At 32.5% G+C, this 21836-nt stretch overlaps 2 protein-coding genes across 4 annotated transcripts in view; one reads left to right on the forward strand and one right to left on the reverse strand.

Annotated features, from left to right (window-relative positions):
• Window positions 1-390: 390 nt before the first annotated feature.
• On the reverse strand, window positions 391-12988 carry LOC130896418 (uncharacterized). Of its 3 annotated transcripts, none has more exons than XM_057804480.1 (4): window positions 12874-12988; window positions 9738-9922; window positions 7571-7790; window positions 391-4047 (listed from the first exon to the last, which is right to left on the reverse strand). In XM_057804480.1, exons 2-4 carry the CDS (start codon window positions 9846-9848, stop codon window positions 3881-3883), a joined length of 498 nt encoding a protein of 165 aa, XP_057660463.1. In that variant the 5' UTR covers window positions 9849-9922; window positions 12874-12988; the 3' UTR covers window positions 391-3880. The 3 variants fall into 3 exon arrangements, with proteins under 3 accessions (XP_057660463.1, XP_057660464.1, XP_057660465.1); XM_057804481.1 differs by lacking the exon at window positions 12874-12988 and adding an exon at window positions 12671-12740; XM_057804482.1 differs by lacking the exon at window positions 12874-12988 and adding an exon at window positions 12480-12658.
• A 5336-nt stretch (window positions 12989-18324) lies between these two features.
• Window positions 18325-21836, forward strand: part of LOC130896286 (uncharacterized) — a 39673-nt gene continuing 36161 nt past the window's right edge. The window contains exons 1-2 of the mRNA XM_057804278.1: window positions 18325-18415; window positions 18750-19072. Of these exons, the coding sequence (XP_057660261.1) occupies window positions 18338-18415; window positions 18750-19072 (401 nt within the window). The 5' untranslated portion in view covers window positions 18325-18337. The remainder of the gene's footprint in view (window positions 18416-18749; window positions 19073-21836) is intronic.

A 21836-nucleotide genomic window follows, 5' to 3' on the forward strand; every position in this document is an offset into this window, starting at 1 on the left:
ATGTTCCCTCTTGAAGATTTCTCTGTTGGAATACTGAGGGAAGAGTAACCATATGGAATAATAAAAAAATATGTGAGGCTATTTCTATTCAGTTGATTCTTCTGACCTATAATAGTTGATGATAATATTGTTGTTTATGTATCCTCTATTTCATATTTTTTTATTACTGCTTATGTACAAATATCAATAATTCACTATACAAACTTCAGAGTTTTATTTTTGGCAGAATTTTTCAATTAAGCAAAGGAAATATTAATTGACGACAAGGGGTAACCAAGATATTTATTTCAAGGAGATACTATATTTGAAGCTTACTGCAAATATATAAAAAATTTAAGTACATACTCGTAAATATATGTAGGGAGAGATGGAACAAACGTGACACAGAAAAACGAATAAGTAGTGTATTTTTTCATGGCAAATTCGATATTTGATTTTTTTTAATCTCGGAAACGGCTTATTATCACATGTTGCAATTTTAACAGAAATCCTGGCACCAAATTACAAAATCTTGTGCAGAAACGAAGGTATACATTTATTACATTAGTTCAAACAAGAAATAAAAGATTTTGGTCTCTGTTTTAATACTGTACACATTTCCTTATCCAAATTATCAATTCAGTTCATTAGGCTAAAATTCTGTCATTATAACATATGTATTTTGTATTTTGTAATCATAACAATGATGTTGGAGATGTAACTGGAGACACTTTAACAACGGCCTTGGTGAAGAAATCCTACATTGAGCTAATTAGCTAATACACAAAATAATCCAGAAAGAAAAAGAAAACTGAGTATTAATAGTATTTTTCTGGTTCAATGAGTTACATTTTAGGAAATAAACTTACATTCCTATTTTATCCTCATATCAAGAGCACTTTTTTAATAGATAATAATTAGTAAGTTTTGCCTGAAGTATCAGCATCTGGATCAGGATGTTTTATTTCTCTTAAAGCTTTATAGATGATTTTAAGCAAGTCAAGCATCAATCTCCAATCACCTGGTCCCATCTAATTCTTGTACCTTCCAATTGATTGCCATATTTTTGATAGTGTAGGTAACAGATACAAGTTTGAAAAATCTTCATGCAGAATATAATTATCCTCATAATCGTTTCATGATTTTCCAACTTCTTTTTTTTTACTCAATGAAGGATTAATAGACGATAAAATTAAGTTTCATTTAAATCTCCTTTTTTACTACACCTTTGTTATTTTCACAATATTTATGTGCTGTTTTAATTTTGAATAGCACAATCAAGGAAATATGGTAAATTATGGCCTTTGGAACATTAATTTTGCAGTTTGTATAGTCGGTATATGTCTGGTGAAGTTCACTACATTGGATGTCTTACTGTTCTCGACTTGCACACTGCAGTTTCTGGGGAAAAGTAATTAGATTTAAAGTAGTTTCATCTGTTAATTTCAATATAAGCATAATGAAAACCTAAAACAGTTATCAAATTATGTGTTAAATATGAAACATCAAATATTCTGTTTGAACACAGTGCACGTGTCGACAGGATACACACGAAATCAAGCAATACAAACATAGATTAAGCTTTCTATAGAACAGTAATCGAAAACTATGTAATTACACACCTCGGAAAGATTTACGTGATATATGAATACATACAAAATATCAAATAATATTAATAACCAATATCAAAAGTTCTATTTACAGAATTGAAACTACCAAACTAACATGTAGAATAACATTCTTTTATCCACGACCTTAATAATATCCATCAATCACGGCAGTGAAAATGAATCATTAATCACTGCTTTCAGATGCTTTCTTGATTTGACTATAAAAACAGATTTTTATAATTTTAGCATGTATGACCTCACTAAATATGTTCAATTTAGATCTGCACATAAAACAAAATTAAAAAATCAAATTTTACTGGACTAGATTTGAAAACGAGACCTCCATTTGAATCCACGGAGCATTAACTCATGGCTTTTAAAACAATTTTATTTTGAAGTAGCTCTTGGAACAAAATAAATTTGATTTGATCCTGTCAAAATTATTATGTGTTTAGATTTCTCGCGTTTTAAGATTTTATATTAAATTATAACAAAACCAAAAAAAATGGACATAAGAAAAATGATAGTGACTTCTCTTCAACACCATTAGAAATTGGAGAAGCTACCCAAGTTACCTCATTAAATTTGTTACCAGAAAAGTCAAGGAACGTATAATATAATAGGTATGGCATAAGAATTTTGAATTGGCAAAAAGGATTATTAATAAGTATAAATAAATACAATTCTTTCGTAAGATTAGATACCTAATATTTGTTAAACAAATGCTTAGATTTTTGTGTGCCGATTATTATGATTTTCGATAACTATATACTATGTTTAAATCAACAATAATATAGTGTATGAAATATTTGTTAGAATAAAATAATAATGTTTCTAATAATGTAACATTAACTTATTTTCATTAAAAAAAACAAAAATATTCAGTAATCGTGGATAAAGTATAGTATTCTACTCGCCTATAATGAGTTATTATTTACTTAATAATGACCGCTATTATACACTTGTGAATAATACACTATTCCGTAAGTTTTATCATGTTTCTCAACGGTTAGACTAAGCAAACAATTACAATTTAATGGTACATTTTCTAAATTTCGTTTAATATATTTAATCTATATACAATCTTGACTTTACAGTTTTAATAGAATATAAATACTCCAGGGGGAGGGGAATGTACTCCTTTTCTTCCTCTTAAATACGTTTATGATTGGTGAACTTATAACGTGGTGTGTTACAACAGTAAATGTTTGAGGACAAGAAAACGGTATTATGACTTAAATATTAAATACTGCACGTTGTTAACAAGGAAATCCAGATGATTGATCAGTAGTACTCACCAATATTAGAGATGCTTTAGGTCCCTAGCGGAACGCTTGATTCGCCAGAATGCTTCAACTTGTTCTACGTGCACTGGCGTTACGGGTGATTCGTTGAATAATTCTTGAAACAATCACTTTAACGACAATCTCCAAAGATAAAAGACGGAAAAAATTGTTGAACTTTTGATTAATCTTTTAATGTTTAATCTGGTAATTTTTTGATATGATACTTGAATGTGAATATTTGCAGAGATTCATATTGTGGAAGATTTGTTTCATTTAGTACAAAAGCTTGGCCATTTTACCTATGAAAAGTGACAGAAAATATTGGACTTTGAGAAAAACGTTGAATAAAATAAATCCTCAATTTACTATAAGTTTCACTATTAATAATCTTGTAAATATTCAAACTATTTATAGTGATTAGGCCTATACATAGTGAAATTATAACACATAATTGATCTGCTAGTTGCTTTTTAGTAAAAAATGTAAATATTATTAAAATTTTAGGTTTAAAACCACTTTGATAATATTGAATAAATACCAAATTTTTGTTTATATATCCTTCATTTTGCAAGCGACACCAGCGGCTATGCTTACACATTAGTTTGAGCTTTTGTCGGTCTTGTCGAGCTCCTTCTGTCGCCAACGTAGATCAAGATCAAGCTTTTTATATTTGCTACATACTTGTCTTTACTCAATCATCACTTATAACACATTCACCCGTCTTTATAGTGTTTGAGCTCCGTTCTCATAACCCCGTGATATCTCCAGCCGTCAGATATTTTACATTTGATCAAATTATAACTTACGTATATAGTTATTGACTTTTTTTTTCTTAAAAATCTGATTTCGTTATTAAACTTTCTCGAGCACAAAGTATTTATAGTGAATACTTGATCATCTTTACATTATTTGCTACATATATAATTATATACATATATTATTTATATCTAGTCCATGACTCCTGTGATAAATATTATTAAAGTTCAGTTGTGTCCCTTAAAATATTCAAAAGTCTTCTTTTCGTATAAATGTGAACATTGCATCTGCTGAGAATACTACGACGTTAATAAATGCAAAGACAATTGATGTTGTCATCATCGTTAGAAGGTGCATGTTTGGGTGGTAGAAATAATGTTTCATCAAATAAAATCGATCGACGGTTAGAAGAATACCTAAAATATATTATTAATTGAAAATATAAATATTCAAACAAAAATGGTTAATTATTAACTTATGGTATAAAAACTGATGGAAAACATATGCTCAGAATATTTAATCAAAGAAGGGTGCAATCATCTCTTGTGCAGATTCTATTATTTATTAAGTATTTGAATGGATCATGATTAATACGAAAAATCAATTTATTTCAACAAAAAACCAAGTAAAATGGTAACATATTTTAACGTTTCTTGGGTAAACTTTTCCGATGGAATTGTTAATTGTTAAATAATTAATACTTTAAATATAATTGATAGAAGTATCCTACTAATATTTTTGTTATATATATATACTACATTAACTTATGAACGATGACGTCAGAGGGCGTGTGGCTGTACCCCTATTAGAATATATTTTGAATTGAACTCCTTTCAAATAATGCCCCTTTAGGTAGTAGTATATTTATCCCAATATCTCAAAACTGGAATCATTTCTAGTAGGCAGAAGTGAATAATCGTTGGCCCATTTTTTAGTCTCTATTGCGTCAAAAATTCAGTATTCCTCTGTATCATTTGCAAGCTACAGTTACAGAAGAGAACAATAACAATGACTGATGAAGGGTGAATAACTGGTTTTCTATTGATTGATTGATTAAACTTTTGTCTCGGGTGGATAACCATAGATCTAACTTCCATTTCCAGTAATAATTTTGGTAATAAAATCCAGAAGTATATGAAGGTGATCTTACAATCCAAAAACGCCTTCATACGGTCATATTAGTGGACATTTGGGAACGCTTGAAGGTAGTTTAATAATCATAGACTCAGGTAGTAGATTATCTCATGAACAGGCGAATAACCTAAGATATGATATAAAAACAAGTGACAAGACAAATCAATGTTGGGATCGCTAAAGGATTGATACTGGGTTCGTGATGGTGGCTATTACCGAGCGATCTCTAGAATTAACGCAGCCGGAATTTAATTAAACAATAAAACGATGGATGACAGACCCTGAACTGAAGCTCACTGTGGAAAAATCTGAATAAACGTTTATCACGAGGAAACGCATACGGACAAGAGTGTACTTAAGGATGGAAACAGACGATATTTATACCAGAGCCGAGTCAAGTATCTGGCACCACATAGAAAAGGATGCTTTAAAAGAGGCCGAGAGGATACCATTCTTGAGTTGACTAAGAACAGGGTGCGCTGTTAGTGCGCTCCTATCAAACTGTCTCTGGACTGGCTGTCCTGGTGATAGTGGCCTGACTATTGTGGAATTTTTGGCTTTCAAGTGTACAAAGACAGAAGAACAAATATGTTTATGCTTAATAAAGGACCCGAGACAGTGTGTCGAAATGAGGTTCGGGAATGTAAACCTGGACATTTACAGAGACGATTCTGAGACTAAAGAACGCAAAAGAACAAAAGAGACAACGAAAGCACAGACTCCTCAACTGGTAATAATATTAACATAGTTTCTACTTAGAAGAAGACGATGAAATACAGCAACACTAGTGGAATCTATTACTTGGATTCCGCAAGTTATTAAAAAAACATCACGAACAGGAAAGTAATTGAAATAAACACATAACTGAAAAACGGAATTAAAGCAATACACACCTGGGCAATGGTTACCTTGCCTTAATCATTTAGAGTAAGTCAGTGGATTAAAATGAGCGTACAGGCATTAGACAGATAAACGAAAAGATTATCCACAAACAATAGAGCATTACATCTGTATTCCTCCCTCCAAATAATATAGCAATGATGATAAGAAGGTTAAAGTTTGGTAAACTTGAATAGATTCACTAAACTACGAGTCATGACACTTCATCTGAACCACAAAATGAAACAAGGAAATACACCGCACTAGCAGATGACATGAAGCAATGTGAAAGATAGAAATAGTTGACATTATTTCAGTTGTTATACCATTAATGACCCTCATATCACCATAATTATTGAGTGATTCTAAGAAACACAACTTTTCACATATTGTGGGAATGTAAAAATATATACGTGTAGAATAACTAGAAATAATCATTGAATAACTCAATAACATATAAGTGTCTTAAAAGTACTCATAACTTTAAACCACGAGGCAAAAAATAATATTAATAATTATAATAAAAGTATTTTTTTGAAATTTCCGAAAGTCGGTGGAGAAATGTTATTCATATACGAGGATATATTAAAAATTCTTAGCCTACTATAGAACCAAACAAAATTTCAATGTCAAAATATTTTATTACTCAACATATTCTCCTCTTAATTGGATACATTTATTACAGCGAACCTGAAAGGTCTCTAGACCTTTCAATAAAAATTTTTCTTCTTGCTCTGCAAACCAGACCTCCACAGCTTTTATTACCTCCTCCTTGGAAGAAAATTTACGACTTTTTTAACTTTTTTCTAATTGAGGAAAGAGATGATAGTCGGACTGAGCCAAATTTGGTGAATAAGGGGGGTGTTCTAATAATTCAAACCCTAAATGAAGAATTTTTTGCATGGCAACATGAGATTTGTGTGCAGAGGCGTTGTCCTGCAAAAACAAAACACCTTTGAATAGCTTTCCACATCTTTTCTCTTTAATTTTTTCCCGTAGAGTGGTGAGTAATGTCGAATAGTAATCTCCAGTTTTTGTTCTACCCTTATCCAAAAAATCAATAATGATTACTCCATGGCAATACCAAAAAACCAAAGCAAGAACGCTTCCAGTAGATTTTGGGACACGAAACTTCTTAGGTCTTGGAGAACCAGAGTGTTGCCATTCCATCGATTGTTGCTTTCTTTGTAGATCGTGTAAATGTAGTCTCATCCATAGTAACAATTCGGTTTAAGAAGTCTACATCGTTTTTTAAATCGAACACAGATCGAACGCGATGCTTCTACCCTTGCACGCTTTTGGTCAACAATCAAACATTTGGGGATCCATTTTGCAGCAATTTTTCTCATGTCCAAATTGACATGAATTATAAGATGAACGCGTTCATATAAAATATTTAGTGCTTCAGATATTCGTTTTAGCTCAATTCGACGGTCTGATAAAATCATGTCATGAACTGCATCGATATTTTCGGGGACTGACACAGAAACTTGGCTTCCCGATTGGTCATCATCTTCAATAGAAAATTTACCTCGTTTGAAGTCCAATTTTTCACGGTCGCATACGAAGGACATTTACCACCAAGGGTATTAAACATATCTTCGTAAATGTGCTTACCTCTTAACCCTTTTAAATACAGGTACTTGATGATGGCTCGATACTCCAATTCTTCGATTTTCACAATTTCGGTGGACATATTTTTTCTTTTAATTTATTGCGTAACTCTAATAAGTTATTGTTAGTTGCTATGGTAACGCAATATTTTGTTTATGCATGGTCTGAGCTAACTAGATATCAATACATCCTCGTAATAAGTTATTTAAATCGAGAATAAAAATATTTCATTTTGTATAAAAATCCATTGTTTTCACTGATCCATTATTATCAATATACTATGTAATTGAAGAACTAAAAAGTGTTACTTACACGTTATTAGAAAGAGAGCAGCTCCCATTAAAGCGAACAATGAGACCGTTCTATACGGAATTCTGTCACCAAGAGACCTTCCAATAATTAGAACACCATTAATTACCATGAATCCTGTGTAAGCGGTGTACATAATTCCGACGTGAATCATATGGGTCTTACCTAAACCAGAGGTCGTTGCAGGGTCATAGATAAAAGCCATACAAATGGCACAAATCAACTGAAACATTAGATCTTATAATGTATTTAATTAAAAAACTTAGTTGCTGTTTTCAATTATTCCAAATATTTTTTTGTGTTGAAAAATTACCAGGAGCTGATCTATCTGTGCCAAATAACAAATTAAGAGTCGAATATGTAAATAATACATATCAATTATTATTGTTGTAATATTTCATATTGTATAAAGTTGAGTGAGTGTAAGATCTTGGAAAAACTATTTTCCAATGAATGTATTAATGGAAATGAGGAAAAAGTGAGAGGGCCAAGAAGAGTGTAAAAATGAAAGATAAATTTAAAATATAAAAATCATCTAGATTTTCTAGAAAACAAAATGATGAAGACATCAAACAAGTATACATTTCCTACCATAATTTTTTGACCACTCTCTGGACTCTGATAAGCATTAACCAACCACAGTAACATGAAATGTAATTATATTTGGTCCAAATTACCATTTTTATACCGTCAATGCCAACTCTCCAGATAGTTTACATGATGGTGTATTTCAACAAGCTCTGAAATTCAAAGGATATAGACCTTTTCCAACGTCCTTCAAGTGGCGAGGAATTCTAGAGCTAGGTAGACCGAAATTTCTTACTCCTCTTTACAAAACCTAATCTCTCAGGCTTCTTGAGGCGGCAATGAGTTTTAAGAAGCTAGTGAAAGTTGTAGCTTGGTTTCAATAAATATCGATTACTTTTTGTATTGTTGCGAGTTGCGAATGCAATTGTGGTATCTGGCGCCATCTCTTGAAAAGATGTGAATTTATTATTTTTGAAGAAAGAAACTTCGACATTTCGCTCCGAGAATTTGCCATCCTTGTAGCAGAATCTATTGTGACAGCTAAAGCCCAGAACAATGAACAAGATTGTTCTAAATTCCAGATGAAACGATTACTATATTAAGCTGTATGGTGACGACATGCAGTCAGTCAGTCTTGGTCAGCAGTACAAGTTGATTCAACAGCGATATAGTTAAGGCCAGTATTCACTAGATATTACTGTGTATATATAAGTGTAAATAATATACTAGGGCATTTTATGGCTGTTTGAACTTCTATTCTATGATCGAACGAAAAACCTCACACTCGTCACGTAAAATTTGGTGTGAGAAGTGAACTAGAAGTTTTGGAAATAATGCCGATTACAATAGAAAGGACAACTATCTGCTGCTGGTAATACCTTGGTCAAAGATGCCTGATGTTTCGTGGGGGGTACGTGATGGCACATCCGGAAGACACCTAGATACGAAGAGAACGCCAGTAAACTTGCGACAGCAGTTTCACTTGATCCATCGCAGTACAGACGTTAAAGAATGACGCATAAAGTGCACAGCCTGTAGTGCAATATAGGGTCCTCAAACCCAAAACGGGGGTGCATTGAAAATTGCATTGGATATAGCAGGCCCGTTTCCAGTGACCCATAATGGGATCAAGGACTTTCTCGTAATCATGTACGACTTCACGAAATAGCCCGAAGTTTTCGGAGTACTGGATAAAGAAGCAACGATGGTGGCGGAAAAGTTAGTCCATGAAGTCGTCTGTCGATTTGGTATACCCTTGCAAATTCACAGTGACCAGGAAAGATAAGTACTTGTAGTCACAGATCTTCCAAGTATACTGCAAGATGCTGGATATACACAAGAAAAGAACTAGCGCGTATCACCCGAAGTCCGACAGAATAGTAAAGTTATTCAACCAAACCCTGAAGAGAAGCCGTACCAAGTTTGGATTAATTAATATTGGGTCCTCCAATATTTCACACATAGTGAAATATACAAATATAAAAATATATGAAGCAACACTCATCAATCGGTACTTATTTTAGCAAAAGTATTAATTTAAAAAAAAAATTTTTATTGGTAAATTGGTAAAAGAAAATCAATACTTCGAATATATTTTATTTATGTCCATAAATATAATGTTAAATAAAATATTTGTACTTACCAATTCTAAAATTTTAACACCTAAAGGCCATTGCTCTTTAAATACAACCTTGAAGGGTTTCTTAGGCTCTTGAACTTTGACGTCATCTTTAGATTCTAAGTCCGTAGACATGATTAAAATTTTTGGTATTTCATAGAATTCGGGGCTTTTCACTTTGACGGCAATTTTTGTATTTTATTTAGTAACTAAAATAGAACAACAAACAGATTAGGAATTTAGTCTATTATGTAACATAATGTTTGGTATAAATGATACAAATTTTGTAATAGACTAACAAATCTAACGGAAGCTTTCGAAAAATCGGAAGTAGGATCAGTTTATATTTAAATTTGCCATTTTAAAAATGATAAACTCTGACTTTTGATAATAATCTCTGATAATATCTGCATTAGTTATTTCAATTTTCTTTTGTTTCTAAAGTTATCAATCGCGATGGAGAATATTTTGATCTTCTTCTTTCAAAATAATCCACTAATGGATGTTCGCGATAACATTTTCCATCGCTTCTCTATTTCTTTCGGTGTGTATTAAGGATTTTAAATCGTGTAGTCCTGTCCACTGCCTGATGTTTCGCAGCCAAGATATTTTCTTCCATCCGTGTCCTCGCTTTCCTTCAATTTTAGTATATGCAAAAATTGATATTTGTTGTTTTTCCAATTTTCTTTCCAATTTTCCAAGAGGCCCTAGAGGATATAGAAATGGGAATCAAACTTAATGGGACGTGGATTAACAATATCTGTTATTCGGACGATACCAACCTAATCACTGATAATATGCACTACCTACAACAACTGGTCAATAAGATAAGGAGAACAGAGCAAATCAATAGGCCTACACATCAATACCAAAAAAACAAAATTTGATTATTTCAAGAAACATAAATATGTTTGAAAACGCTACCCTAACATTTAACGAAATGCTATTAGAGAGGGTGGATAAATTCAAATATCTGGGAATCTGGCTCCTTGAAGATTGGGCATCAGACAAAAAAATAAAATTTTGCATTGAACAAGCCCGACAGGTATTTTTGAGATTTCAAAGAGTGTTTACTTGTCCCGACTTTTATCTCAACCTACGACTGAGGTTCCTGAAGTGCTACGTTTGGTCGGTGCTTCTCTACGGCATGGAAGGCTGGACATTGAAGACGACTGCGATTAACAAGTTGAAGGCTTTCGAGATGTGGCTGCACCGCAGAATCCTTAAGGTGCCTTGAACGGCTACTAGTTTGAAAAACGAAGAAATTCTGAGACGCATCGGCAAACAACGTGAATGATTTGAATCAATTAAGAATAGAAAAACGGCGTACCTAGTACACATTATGCGATACAACAAAATATTTTGATAAATAATAAAAATTGTTTCAATCATAAATACTTGTTTTTACATAATGATGTATGATGAATAGCCACCCTCCTAACATAACAGTTGTTATCTTCTGCAGCTCCTGCTTTATTCAGGAATTCAATTCATGAATCAAGTTTGTTAATGGTGTTCTACGGAGCTATTCAACTGTTTCTCTTCTTCCACTCCATCGATTTGGTAGTTCTGTTTCGAAATTGAGTCTTTAGCAAAATATATAATATATAATAAATTCTAGAATATCGGAGAAATCAGGAATAGATAGATATCGTCTACTTGGGTACGTCGTACTGTTAAAGTCATGGTATGGGTTGCCACTGCTTATGTTTAAAGCACATCTCTAGTATTTATCAAGCAATACGAATACACATCGATACATTCTAGAAATATTAGAATCTCATTTAATTCCTTATCTCAGGACGCTCCAAAACCTAAATTTTCAGCAGAATATATAACTCACTTATATCCAGACAAACTTTTTTCACAACTTTGAATATGAATGAGATGTAATCGTTCAAGGGTTGGATCATTGACAGCATAATCTTCAAATTCTGATAGTTCTTCTACATAAAGTAGAGGTGGCATAGGATCATATAACTTCCCCAGGAGCATTTTGATTACGAAATTACGATTTATAAAATTTTTATGTTTACCATTGGTCTCTGAAGTGTATATCAAAACACCACTTAAACAAAGTTCGGTATGAATATCACCAACGTTTTCAGAAATTCCACTAGTTTGTTCATTCAAAAAAGCTTACGGAATGTTGAAATATATCTTTGGTCATAATATAATAATATAATATAATATAATAGTTTTGAAGAAAATGAATTAGTTAAGAACAAGAAATGGTCGGGACTTCTTTCGACCTAATAAATGGAATAAAACATATAAAACGTAGACAAACCTGTTCGTTTAAACAGACGATTACCTACTTAAGAGCTAATTAAAGAACTTGAAGACTCTTACTGGTGAAAAACACATCCCTCCACAGACATTCCGAAACAATTCTTCTAGAAATGATTCCACATATATTCAGCGTTGAGATGCCAAATTTCTTGCCAATTGAAGTGCATTAAAGTAGATTAGAATGTTATGTTACCTTATGTTTTTAATGAAATAATTCCATCATAATCGTGAATATAACTAATTTACTAGTGAATTGAAATAGGTTAATGAAAATCAACCTAGGAAACGTACACACTTAGAAAACATAAGAAGATAACGATCAGCTACAAGTACGAAAACTTACATGAACCAGCAAATTCTTAAAATACGTTAACATATTGATTCTTTATTGATAGAACTATAGTGGCTACTTGGTAAAAAACAAATCTCCCACTAGAAAATAAGTTTATATTATTCAAAACACTATAAAATCACCTAAAAACATGAGATACGCAAATAGAAATCCTATTCCAAAAACTGAATAACATTAAATCACTTCAACACACTCTTGCTCCTCTACTACAATTCCAAAACGCAACAATATGTGAAAAGAATTGGTCACCAAACCTAAAACTTCGTTTTCTTTTCAACAAATTATGCTGATATGATTTCTAATAAGTAGGTACCTAATAGAAAAGTGTACGAATTTTTGGTCTACATATGAACTGAAAAAGTATTATTTCTGATAAACCAACAACTATTAAGTATTAAATGAGACTAATAAGTACAAAAATATAAAATATTGCCTTACAAATTACGAGGCTTTTTAAAACATTATCACTAGTTTAGTTTCATTTCTAACTTAACACATAAAAATATCTCCATATACCTGTAAATGATGCCGATATTTAACACACCTTGAACATTAATTATTTCAGTGAACGTATTTTAAAAACCTGACTACACAGAATGAATAAATGAATGAACGACTGCTTGAATGCTTATCCCGAATCGACTCATGGTTTAATTAACTTCGTTAACCCTTATTAAGTAACCTTAACACCCACAGTCATAGAATTATTTTTCTCCAGAACGTAAGATACGAGGTGACGAATCGTCGTCACACAATTACCCTAAATGTAAAGACTATTTAATGTTTATTGTTAATTTACTAAGCATTAGTTAATTCAATTGCATGGATTAAATTATATCGTTTTTGTTTTGATTACAATAGAAGTTTTGAAATACTTCAAGAAGAGTGAGGGAATAATTTTTTTAACAGAAAGCAAAAAATATATGTGAAGTTCCGTTAAATAATAAGAAGCGACTACAGTAACAATTTATTACAAAATAAAAAGAATTTATAGTAGTTAGTTTGAAGAAATTCATTTATTGAAAAAGTTTTTAATGTCGTATCTGTAGAAATTCCATCTACATAAATTATATTATCTCGGAGATTCTTGCTAATGATGCTTTATAATTATATACTGAAAACTGTTACACCCAGAAAAATAATTTCTTCACTTCTTGACTTTGACAAGAATTTTTTCTCTTAATTCATATAAAAAATGGAAACAACGTCAAGAATGTAAATCGAATTAATAAGTTAATCTCACTTTTGTTAAACGTAAAAGTGTGGTTTGTTCGAACAGGAGCGGAACATCCATAAATAGAAACGCGTAGTAGAATCGAAATGTCGAAATTTGGTTAGAAATAAATAGTTTCGCTATATTCCTACTGCAATTTTCACGTCCCGCAACCCCTTATAGAATCGACTTTGAACGGAAAATGATACTTTTAGAATGTCATTCAATCGTTTTTGTTAAACAAAGATAGTATTAGCAGACAAATTTCCTCTATGATTTTCGATGAATAACTCGCGATTCATTCTAGTACCTAACCTAATTAACACTTCAATCATAATAGATCAAATCTTCAATACAATAACTAAAATTGAAAAATGTGTGTATCAAATGATCGTTGGGTAACATAATGAAATTATTACAAATAGATTCAGCACACATTTCAATGGAGTTATGGAAAGAATGACCCCAAAATTGAATAGTTTGGGCCAAGTGGAAAGATCTGTAGAGGAATGGGAAAAAACTGACAGACTGGATTTCTAAAACCAAAGCTAAATCGGCTGAAATATATAAATATAATCATGGTACCGGTGGAGATCTAGCTATTAATATAACATTCTACATCCTAGAGAAAAAACTTTTAAACTTAATTGAACCTGTAGCGACTCATTGAGAGTGTTACTGAGAAAGGTAGATAAAATACTTTATTAGAAAAACTGAATGGGATGTGTTAAATATTAGATTATATACTCGTAGGATATCATTGTACTTTTTACAGGTCTGAAAAGGTAGACAAGTGAACTTACAGAGAGAGAGAAAAACAAAATATAGGCTCTATTGGTTCTCAAAATGAATGTGAACAAAGTATGGATACTTAATTAATTAATTATCGGATTAAATGACTCAGTTGTTTTAATTTTGAGGCTACAACAAATAGTCACCCTAAAAGAAATATTGAAAAAACAAAAAACAGTTCAAATAATAGTATAATTGATCTGAACAGTATGCATGGAGATATTTTGAGATTATTGAAATATGAAAACATTCATAGAATTGCACATTCTTTTCAAGTACTTGTCGATCATTCTATAAATATTGTTCTCATCGTTTTCAAAGGTTTTCTACAATAATAATTCTAATCATCAAAGTCTATCTGCAGTACGCAGCGCACAATTCACAATCTGCTTAGCACTGCATTCTTACTTTCAACACAATTAATTCAACGAAATATAATGAGACTGTTTTGTTAGACTTCGTTCAGCTCAGTTGAGTTTGATTTAGACGCAGTCGTTCAGGTGAATTCACAATGCGTTAATAAGCTGGTTGTGTCTCTTCGTGAAGTAATAACAATGTCAAAATTTCCTTCTGAGGAAGATAAGTAGTTGGTAGGTAGATAGAGAATTGTATCAAATTAAAAGTACAAGTTACAAAGATAGTATCGGTAAAAATAAAATTTTCCAAATATATCGGCAAAACAAGCGAGTACCACTGATTTTCTTTTTTAACAAACCACTTTACTGAAAACTGCGCACTATTCTAACAATCCATACCCTTACAAAATCGCTCAGGTTGGAATCATCATCATGTTTGCGATTTTGATGAAACTATAATAGTGCCCAATCGAGATTTTGTATCACACAATTGCTTGCCGTGTCACCTGTACTGTGACGATGGACATAATAAAGCAAACTGACCGATGTTAGCGTACCATCGAGTGGCAAGATGGGCGTTTCAGGGATAGACATAACGAGGTAGGGTATTAAGGACGTTAACAATCGCAATAATTGTATAATTCGAGCTTTATAAAAATATATATAATTGAATCCAATAATAAAAATAACAATCGATTACTTGAAGCAAATAACCAGCCCTAATTATCTATAATTCAATATACTTGTTGATGAACATCATGTTTTTGTTAATGAATCACCTAAAAATAGATGAGAATAACATTTGATTCCAAATGAACTCAGTATCCAATGGTTGCAAATTGAGAGACTGGTAGCATCCTTTTATCGCACAGATTAAACAATTTGAGAGAGGTTCTAGCAAACCAAGTAGTGATAGTACAGACAATTGAAAGGATACTGACATTTTTGAGTTTGGTTGTAGATTTTGCATTGGAGCACGATACACTTCGAAAATCACCGGAAGTCGGTGAAGAGCTATAACTATAGCTAAAACATCCAGATAAACATCTATTTCTAGCTAATAAAAATTTTTTTCAAACACGTTTTTTGGTGGAAACATAATCCTGGAACATATAGTGAATAAGCTGTGATATTTGTTAGCATTAATAGTGTCATGGAAAGCTAACTTTATGGAAATCCTTATGCATAGTCTATATAGACATTAAGACAATACTTTCAGCGAGGAAAACAGCCATTTGCAACTCATTTTCAGTTGAACAATCGAGAGAAATAAAAAGTATTCGGTGAGAATATCTTTAACAATTTTATTCACTTTGCTAGAAGTTGTGGAATTATCTCAAGAGTATGCTTGTGTTTATAACTGATTACTGATCGCAGAGCATCTTTGACGTCAAGGACTTTCAATGCTTCGCTTCATCACATTAAAGTATTTGGAATAAAGGCAGCTTTGAGAGAAAATCAAAGAAAACCTTTGGATATTTTATCTTCTTCTTCTTCTTGCTGTGTATAGGCATCATTGCCTGTTTTTCTTTACGTCATTGCCTTTGCTCAGTCACCTGGGAGGTTGTCACTCCATCTTTTCCTAGGTCTTCCAAGGCTTCTTTGTCCTGCTGGTGATTTGTCCCTTGATATTTTCACAATTCGTTCTTCCGTCATGCGATCAATGTGCTCATTCCATTTTATCTTTCTATCCAGTACCCAGTATCCAGTAGGTCTAATTGCGGTCTTGTATATGCGGGTTTTTGCTTCAGTTCGAATGTATTTATTTCGCCAGATTGTGTCATTTAGGTATGCTGCTGCTCTTGAGGCTCTTGTAGGTTTCTTACTTCCGTCTCCACGTCCCCGTGTCCAGATATTTCGATACCCAGATATTTAAATTTCATTTCCTGGTGTATTATTTTGTTATCCACCACAAGCTTACATCTGATCGGTGTCTTGGAAGTAACCATTGATTTTGTCTTTGCCGCTGATATTATCATATTGAACTTTTTTGCTGTTTTGTTAAATTGGTACAGTAACCTTTGCAGATCGTCCTCGTTCTCCGCCAACAGTACCGCATCGTCTGCATAGCACAGGATTTTGCTTTCTTTATTTCCCATTTTGTATCCTCTTAGTTTGCGTACTTGTTTTATGATTTCATCCATCACTATGTTAAATAGGAGCGGACTGAGAGAGTCCCCTTGCCTAAAGCCCCTATTTGCAGGTATCCGTTCGGTTAGGTCATCATTTATTTTTGCTTGGATCGTATTTTTTGAGTATATATTTTCGATTTTTTAAGTGACATTATATGGTATCTGTCTATCATAGAGAAGGTGTATTATGTCTTTTAATTGTATTCGGTCGAAGGCCTTCTGCAAGTCAATGAAGCACATGAAGGCCGGTCGATTATATTCGATCGATTTTTCCGTTATTTGTCTTATGACAAATATAAAATAATGCTGAAGAATAAGTTATTAGAAGTTTTGCTAATCTTACAGTCTGGATAGTATATTACACTACAAGAGCCTAAAGCTGAATCTTCCCTGCGATTAAGGACGAAAGTTCATACTTACGACTGAGGTATGAAGAAAAATCAGTTTACACCCCGAAGTTCATTTACACTATAAGTAAAATAGTCTATCAAAAAAGAATCTAAAGCAATTTAGAAACTAGCTGCTTATTATTAGTGAGGGTGAACAGACGAAAATATTATGTTTAGCTGTATTCCTGGACTTTTCGGCAGTGAACGAGACCAGAGATTCAAATATTGAAGCATGTTTTGCGAATACGGACTCATATAGCATATACTCTTGGCTGACTGTTGCATTTATTGTATAATATATCAAATGCTAAAAAAAAACATAATGGCTTATTTTTATGCCTACACGAAAAAAGAATAACTGAGAAAGAAGCTCATGAAACAAAACTGAGCACGTGTGCATTATATATAAACAATCGTAAATTGGAATCAATATCCATCAGCGCTTTGGCAAATTCAGCTGACTTACAATGAGCTTAGACTTGTATTAGACCAAAAAAGCAGCTAAAAAGGAATAGAGATGAAACACAGTAAATTAATGGTTTTGAAAAGCCTCATGTTACATATAAATCTGTGACTCATCTAACTAGGGATTTGAGAGTGGAATGATGTGATCCAGTTTCACGATCAACGAGGAATGGAATGAAGTATCAAAAATATCAGCAAGTACAAACCAGGTCATTTTTCGGTAGTCTAATGCAAATGTTTGATTCAATTATAAAATTGAGGGTCAATATTATATTTAATCCACTCTTTAATAAAACGAAAACAAATTAATACGGTTCTTTTCTCTAATCAAAATAACGTTCAATGAACCTAAACGGAATAAGGGAAATCCTAAGCTCGTTATTTTTTAAGACTAATTTAAGACAATATACATAAGGAATGCTTCTGATTGATGGACAAAATTGTACCAACTGATGTTTGCCATCACAAGCTTATGTCAACCAAATTTGAAATAAAGACACTCTTGGTTAAAAAATAGCTGTCAATGTCTAATTAACTTTGATGTCAATTTTACTTAAGTGAATGTCAAAAATGTGTGTTTTTGTTAAAAATTAATATTATTTCGTGTTATATATATTATATAGTGCCACCAAAATGCATTTGTATAATGATACCCAGTATTTTCAATATCTGGTTTATCCTAGGTTTAGTATAATTAGATGGATAGAATTCGTAAGTACATGCTGTTATCAATCACATTATATATCTTTACAATCAAACAAAACAAATTTGAGCAGTTATCTCAAACAAATTGGCGTAACTAAATTAAAATAGTATATAAATTAAATCTATTATTCAAGAAAATTGAATGTTTATTATATATTTGTTCAAAATATATGAAAATATTTATATATAGCTCTTATTACAAATATTTCAGAAAAAAAAATCACCATAGATGCCAGCTAATTTAACTTTTTCATATAAATTGTTATAAAAAATATATAGTATGTCATTTTGATCTAATGATCATAACTATGTTTCTTAACGTATTCTTTTCTATTTCCAGATATTATGTTTGGTGTGTCTTATCTTAGCAATCATGGTATTTCGTTCCAACGTGTACATATTAATAAAAGTAGTAACTATATCAGTATCAGCAGCTTTCGCTTTCATATGTTTTTTTGACGTCATAGCATGGCTGTTCCGCTCCCCAATTGGTTATGCAGCTTGGTTGATGATATCTCTATCAGCCTTTCTCTTTTTCTGCCTTTGCGGAGGTTGTATATTTTTTCTGAGGAGAGTAACCATGGTGTATTATTTTTATGCTATGGGATTCTTTTTCCTCGCCACTGCCCTTGCATTTTTATTCGATTACATTTGGATGGCACTGTAAGTATTAAATTATTCATTATGATATTATCGTTTACTATTTGCAGTTCACCATTAGATGGTTATATAATATCGACATTTTATACTATAATTAATCTAAATTATATTTTTCTACGTAGTTGCCTTTGAGTTCTATACGTTTCTCTATTTTCTTTATTCTCCTATAAAATAAAAATAAGTTTAGCCGAGCTCAGCCCAGCCTGGCTGACTATAGGATGGCCGAGGTCGGGTTACCCAGAGTTCAGCCCGGCTTGGGCCGTTATTGGTTTACCAATGCCACGGTCCCAACATTGGCCCAAGCTAAGTCCCGTCGTTCAATTCTGGCGGCTCCTACATGGAATACCGTTTGCTTCAAGAATTACTTAAAATCTGGCCAGAACATTTACATTTTCCTCTGATATTTTTATATAGTCGAAGTCTAATCTCTTTCTGTCGAGCCATTTCTATAATTTTGGAAATAAGAAACCCTCATAGAATAGGGCGTTTAAGAGAGCAATTCCCAGCATGATCTATAGATTTTTGCCATATAAACACCCTTGTCCAACTTTTTATTCGGCGAATATGGTCATTAAATTGACTCAATTATTCAATTATTTTACCCAAACTCATAGCTTCTATAAGAATCTCTTGCTGTCCAGTTCCTATCCCCAATACCCAACTCTATATTGTGAAATTTTACAATTATATTGCGTGTAGCGACCTCAACATCTGTCGTGACAACTAACCACTTATTTTGCATAGAAATTATAATATTCAACTTCCATTGTGTTTGTTAGTGATTTTCGAACATACCCTACCGGTGAAAAGTTTTTGCCCACACTACAGTTTGCGTGATACACAACAAATAAAGACAATTTGATCGTTTTTAACTGATTTGGAATTTTTGAAATAATATAGTAACAATAAAACTACAGTCTGTTATTGTTACATATTTAAATTTTTGATTTTGACATTCTCGGTAATAATTTCGACAAATAATCGTCGTCCATTCGATTCCCATCGTTTTTGAAAATATATGTGAAGTGAAAGTAGGACCCTGATTTCTGATTTTCCTGTCCAATTTGTCCCACAACCACTCAATCGGATTAGATCGAGTCAAATCATTACTTTCAAATCAATTTTTCCCTAACCCATATAGGATTTTACGATGGGCCCAATTAAGGCCCAGACTTGGGCCAAGTATGTACAAGTCTGGCCCTAGCTTGGAAACAATTATTGGCCCAGACTTGGTGAGACTATGGGATGATAACAATGTCCCTCGCTTGGTTTGCAAGCTTGGTCCAGGCCTGGTTGCCTAGATAAACCCAAGACTGGTCTGCAACCCTGAGCCAGGCTGGTTGCTTGTAAAAACAGATTTTTAATATAACGTTAATAAAATTATATATGACAAATTTGTATTAATGCACTCTACTAATTGATGTACATAAAAATATTAGTTGAATAATTACACATATAAAGAAATAATACTATCTTTTATTCTTCTATGCATAAAAGAATTTTATTCAAAAAAAATTATTACTTTTAATGTTAAGATATCTATTATGGATAAAAAATTAAAACAAAATTTTATATAGTTATTCAGACTTCTGCACAGCCTGGCTGACTATAGGATGGCCGAGGTCGGGTTACCCAGAGTTCAGCCCGGCTTGGGCCGCTATTGGTTTACCAAGGCCACGGTCCCAGCATTGGCCCCAGCTAAGCCCCGTCGTTCAATTCTGGCGGCTCCTACATGGGATACTGTTTGCTTCAAGGATTACCTGAAATCGTTGTCACGCTGGAAGATAAATTTTCAGCGGATCAAGCACTGACCAAAATATTTACATTTTCCTCTGATATTTTTATATAGCCTTAATTTTTCAAAATCTGTTATCATGTCTTCAGTTGCCCTTCCTCCAAAACCACCCCAAACTATCATTGAGCCTCCTCCGTGTTTTAAAGTCGGGATTACATATGGATATAACATATATCCTTCCTTTGATTTGCGCACCAGCTCTAATTAAAGAATAATAAACATATCAGTACTCACGCCAGTACTTGCAAGTTTTAACTTGTCGCACACACTGACAACATATAAACATGTGCTCGTATAAAGAAAAAAAATACTATTATTTTTTATTTGAAAGACACCGTTCCGACCTTCACTTGACAATATGAAAGAAAAGTTTGTTACAGTTTATTATTTTGAAATATAAAGAATAGATCATGGAGTTGGAAAAACTTTTGACCGATGTTGTAAATGAAAAGACTTATAGCTTGTATAAATTTTGTCATGAATCAAAAGCAAATACCTTTTAATGGAAACAGTGTCACCCTTCCAGTTACCAAGTAATAAAATCAACTCGCAGAAGTAGAAAAGTTGCTAAAATATCTTTTGTGGATAGATAAACCCGCCTATATGAATGAATCCCGTGAAATCGCTTAAAGGGACATCTACCTATTATTGTACATCAACATGTTTGTTGATATTATTCTTTTCGTTATGCATTTCCCACATTTTGAATAATAGCTATTGAAGTGGATACTAAGTCCAATTATATTAGACTTCGTTTTCTGCACTATCAATTTTGTTCTTTCTTGTGTTTACTTTATAGGTAGACCTTTTGTATGTTTTTCTTCTTGAGCATTGAGTGAAGGAAATCCCGAGTCGACAATTTTTTTGTATATATTTCCTTGCATGGGTCATGTTAAAAAACACTTAATTGGAATCAAGCACTCAAAAACCTATTAAAATATATGTTATTAAATATAAGACAGTTATAGTACA

The sequence above is a fragment of the Diorhabda carinulata genome, chromosome 7 (assembly GCF_026250575.1).
Source record: "Diorhabda carinulata isolate Delta chromosome 7, icDioCari1.1, whole genome shotgun sequence".
Taxonomy (NCBI): Eukaryota; Metazoa; Arthropoda; class Insecta; order Coleoptera; family Chrysomelidae; genus Diorhabda; species Diorhabda carinulata.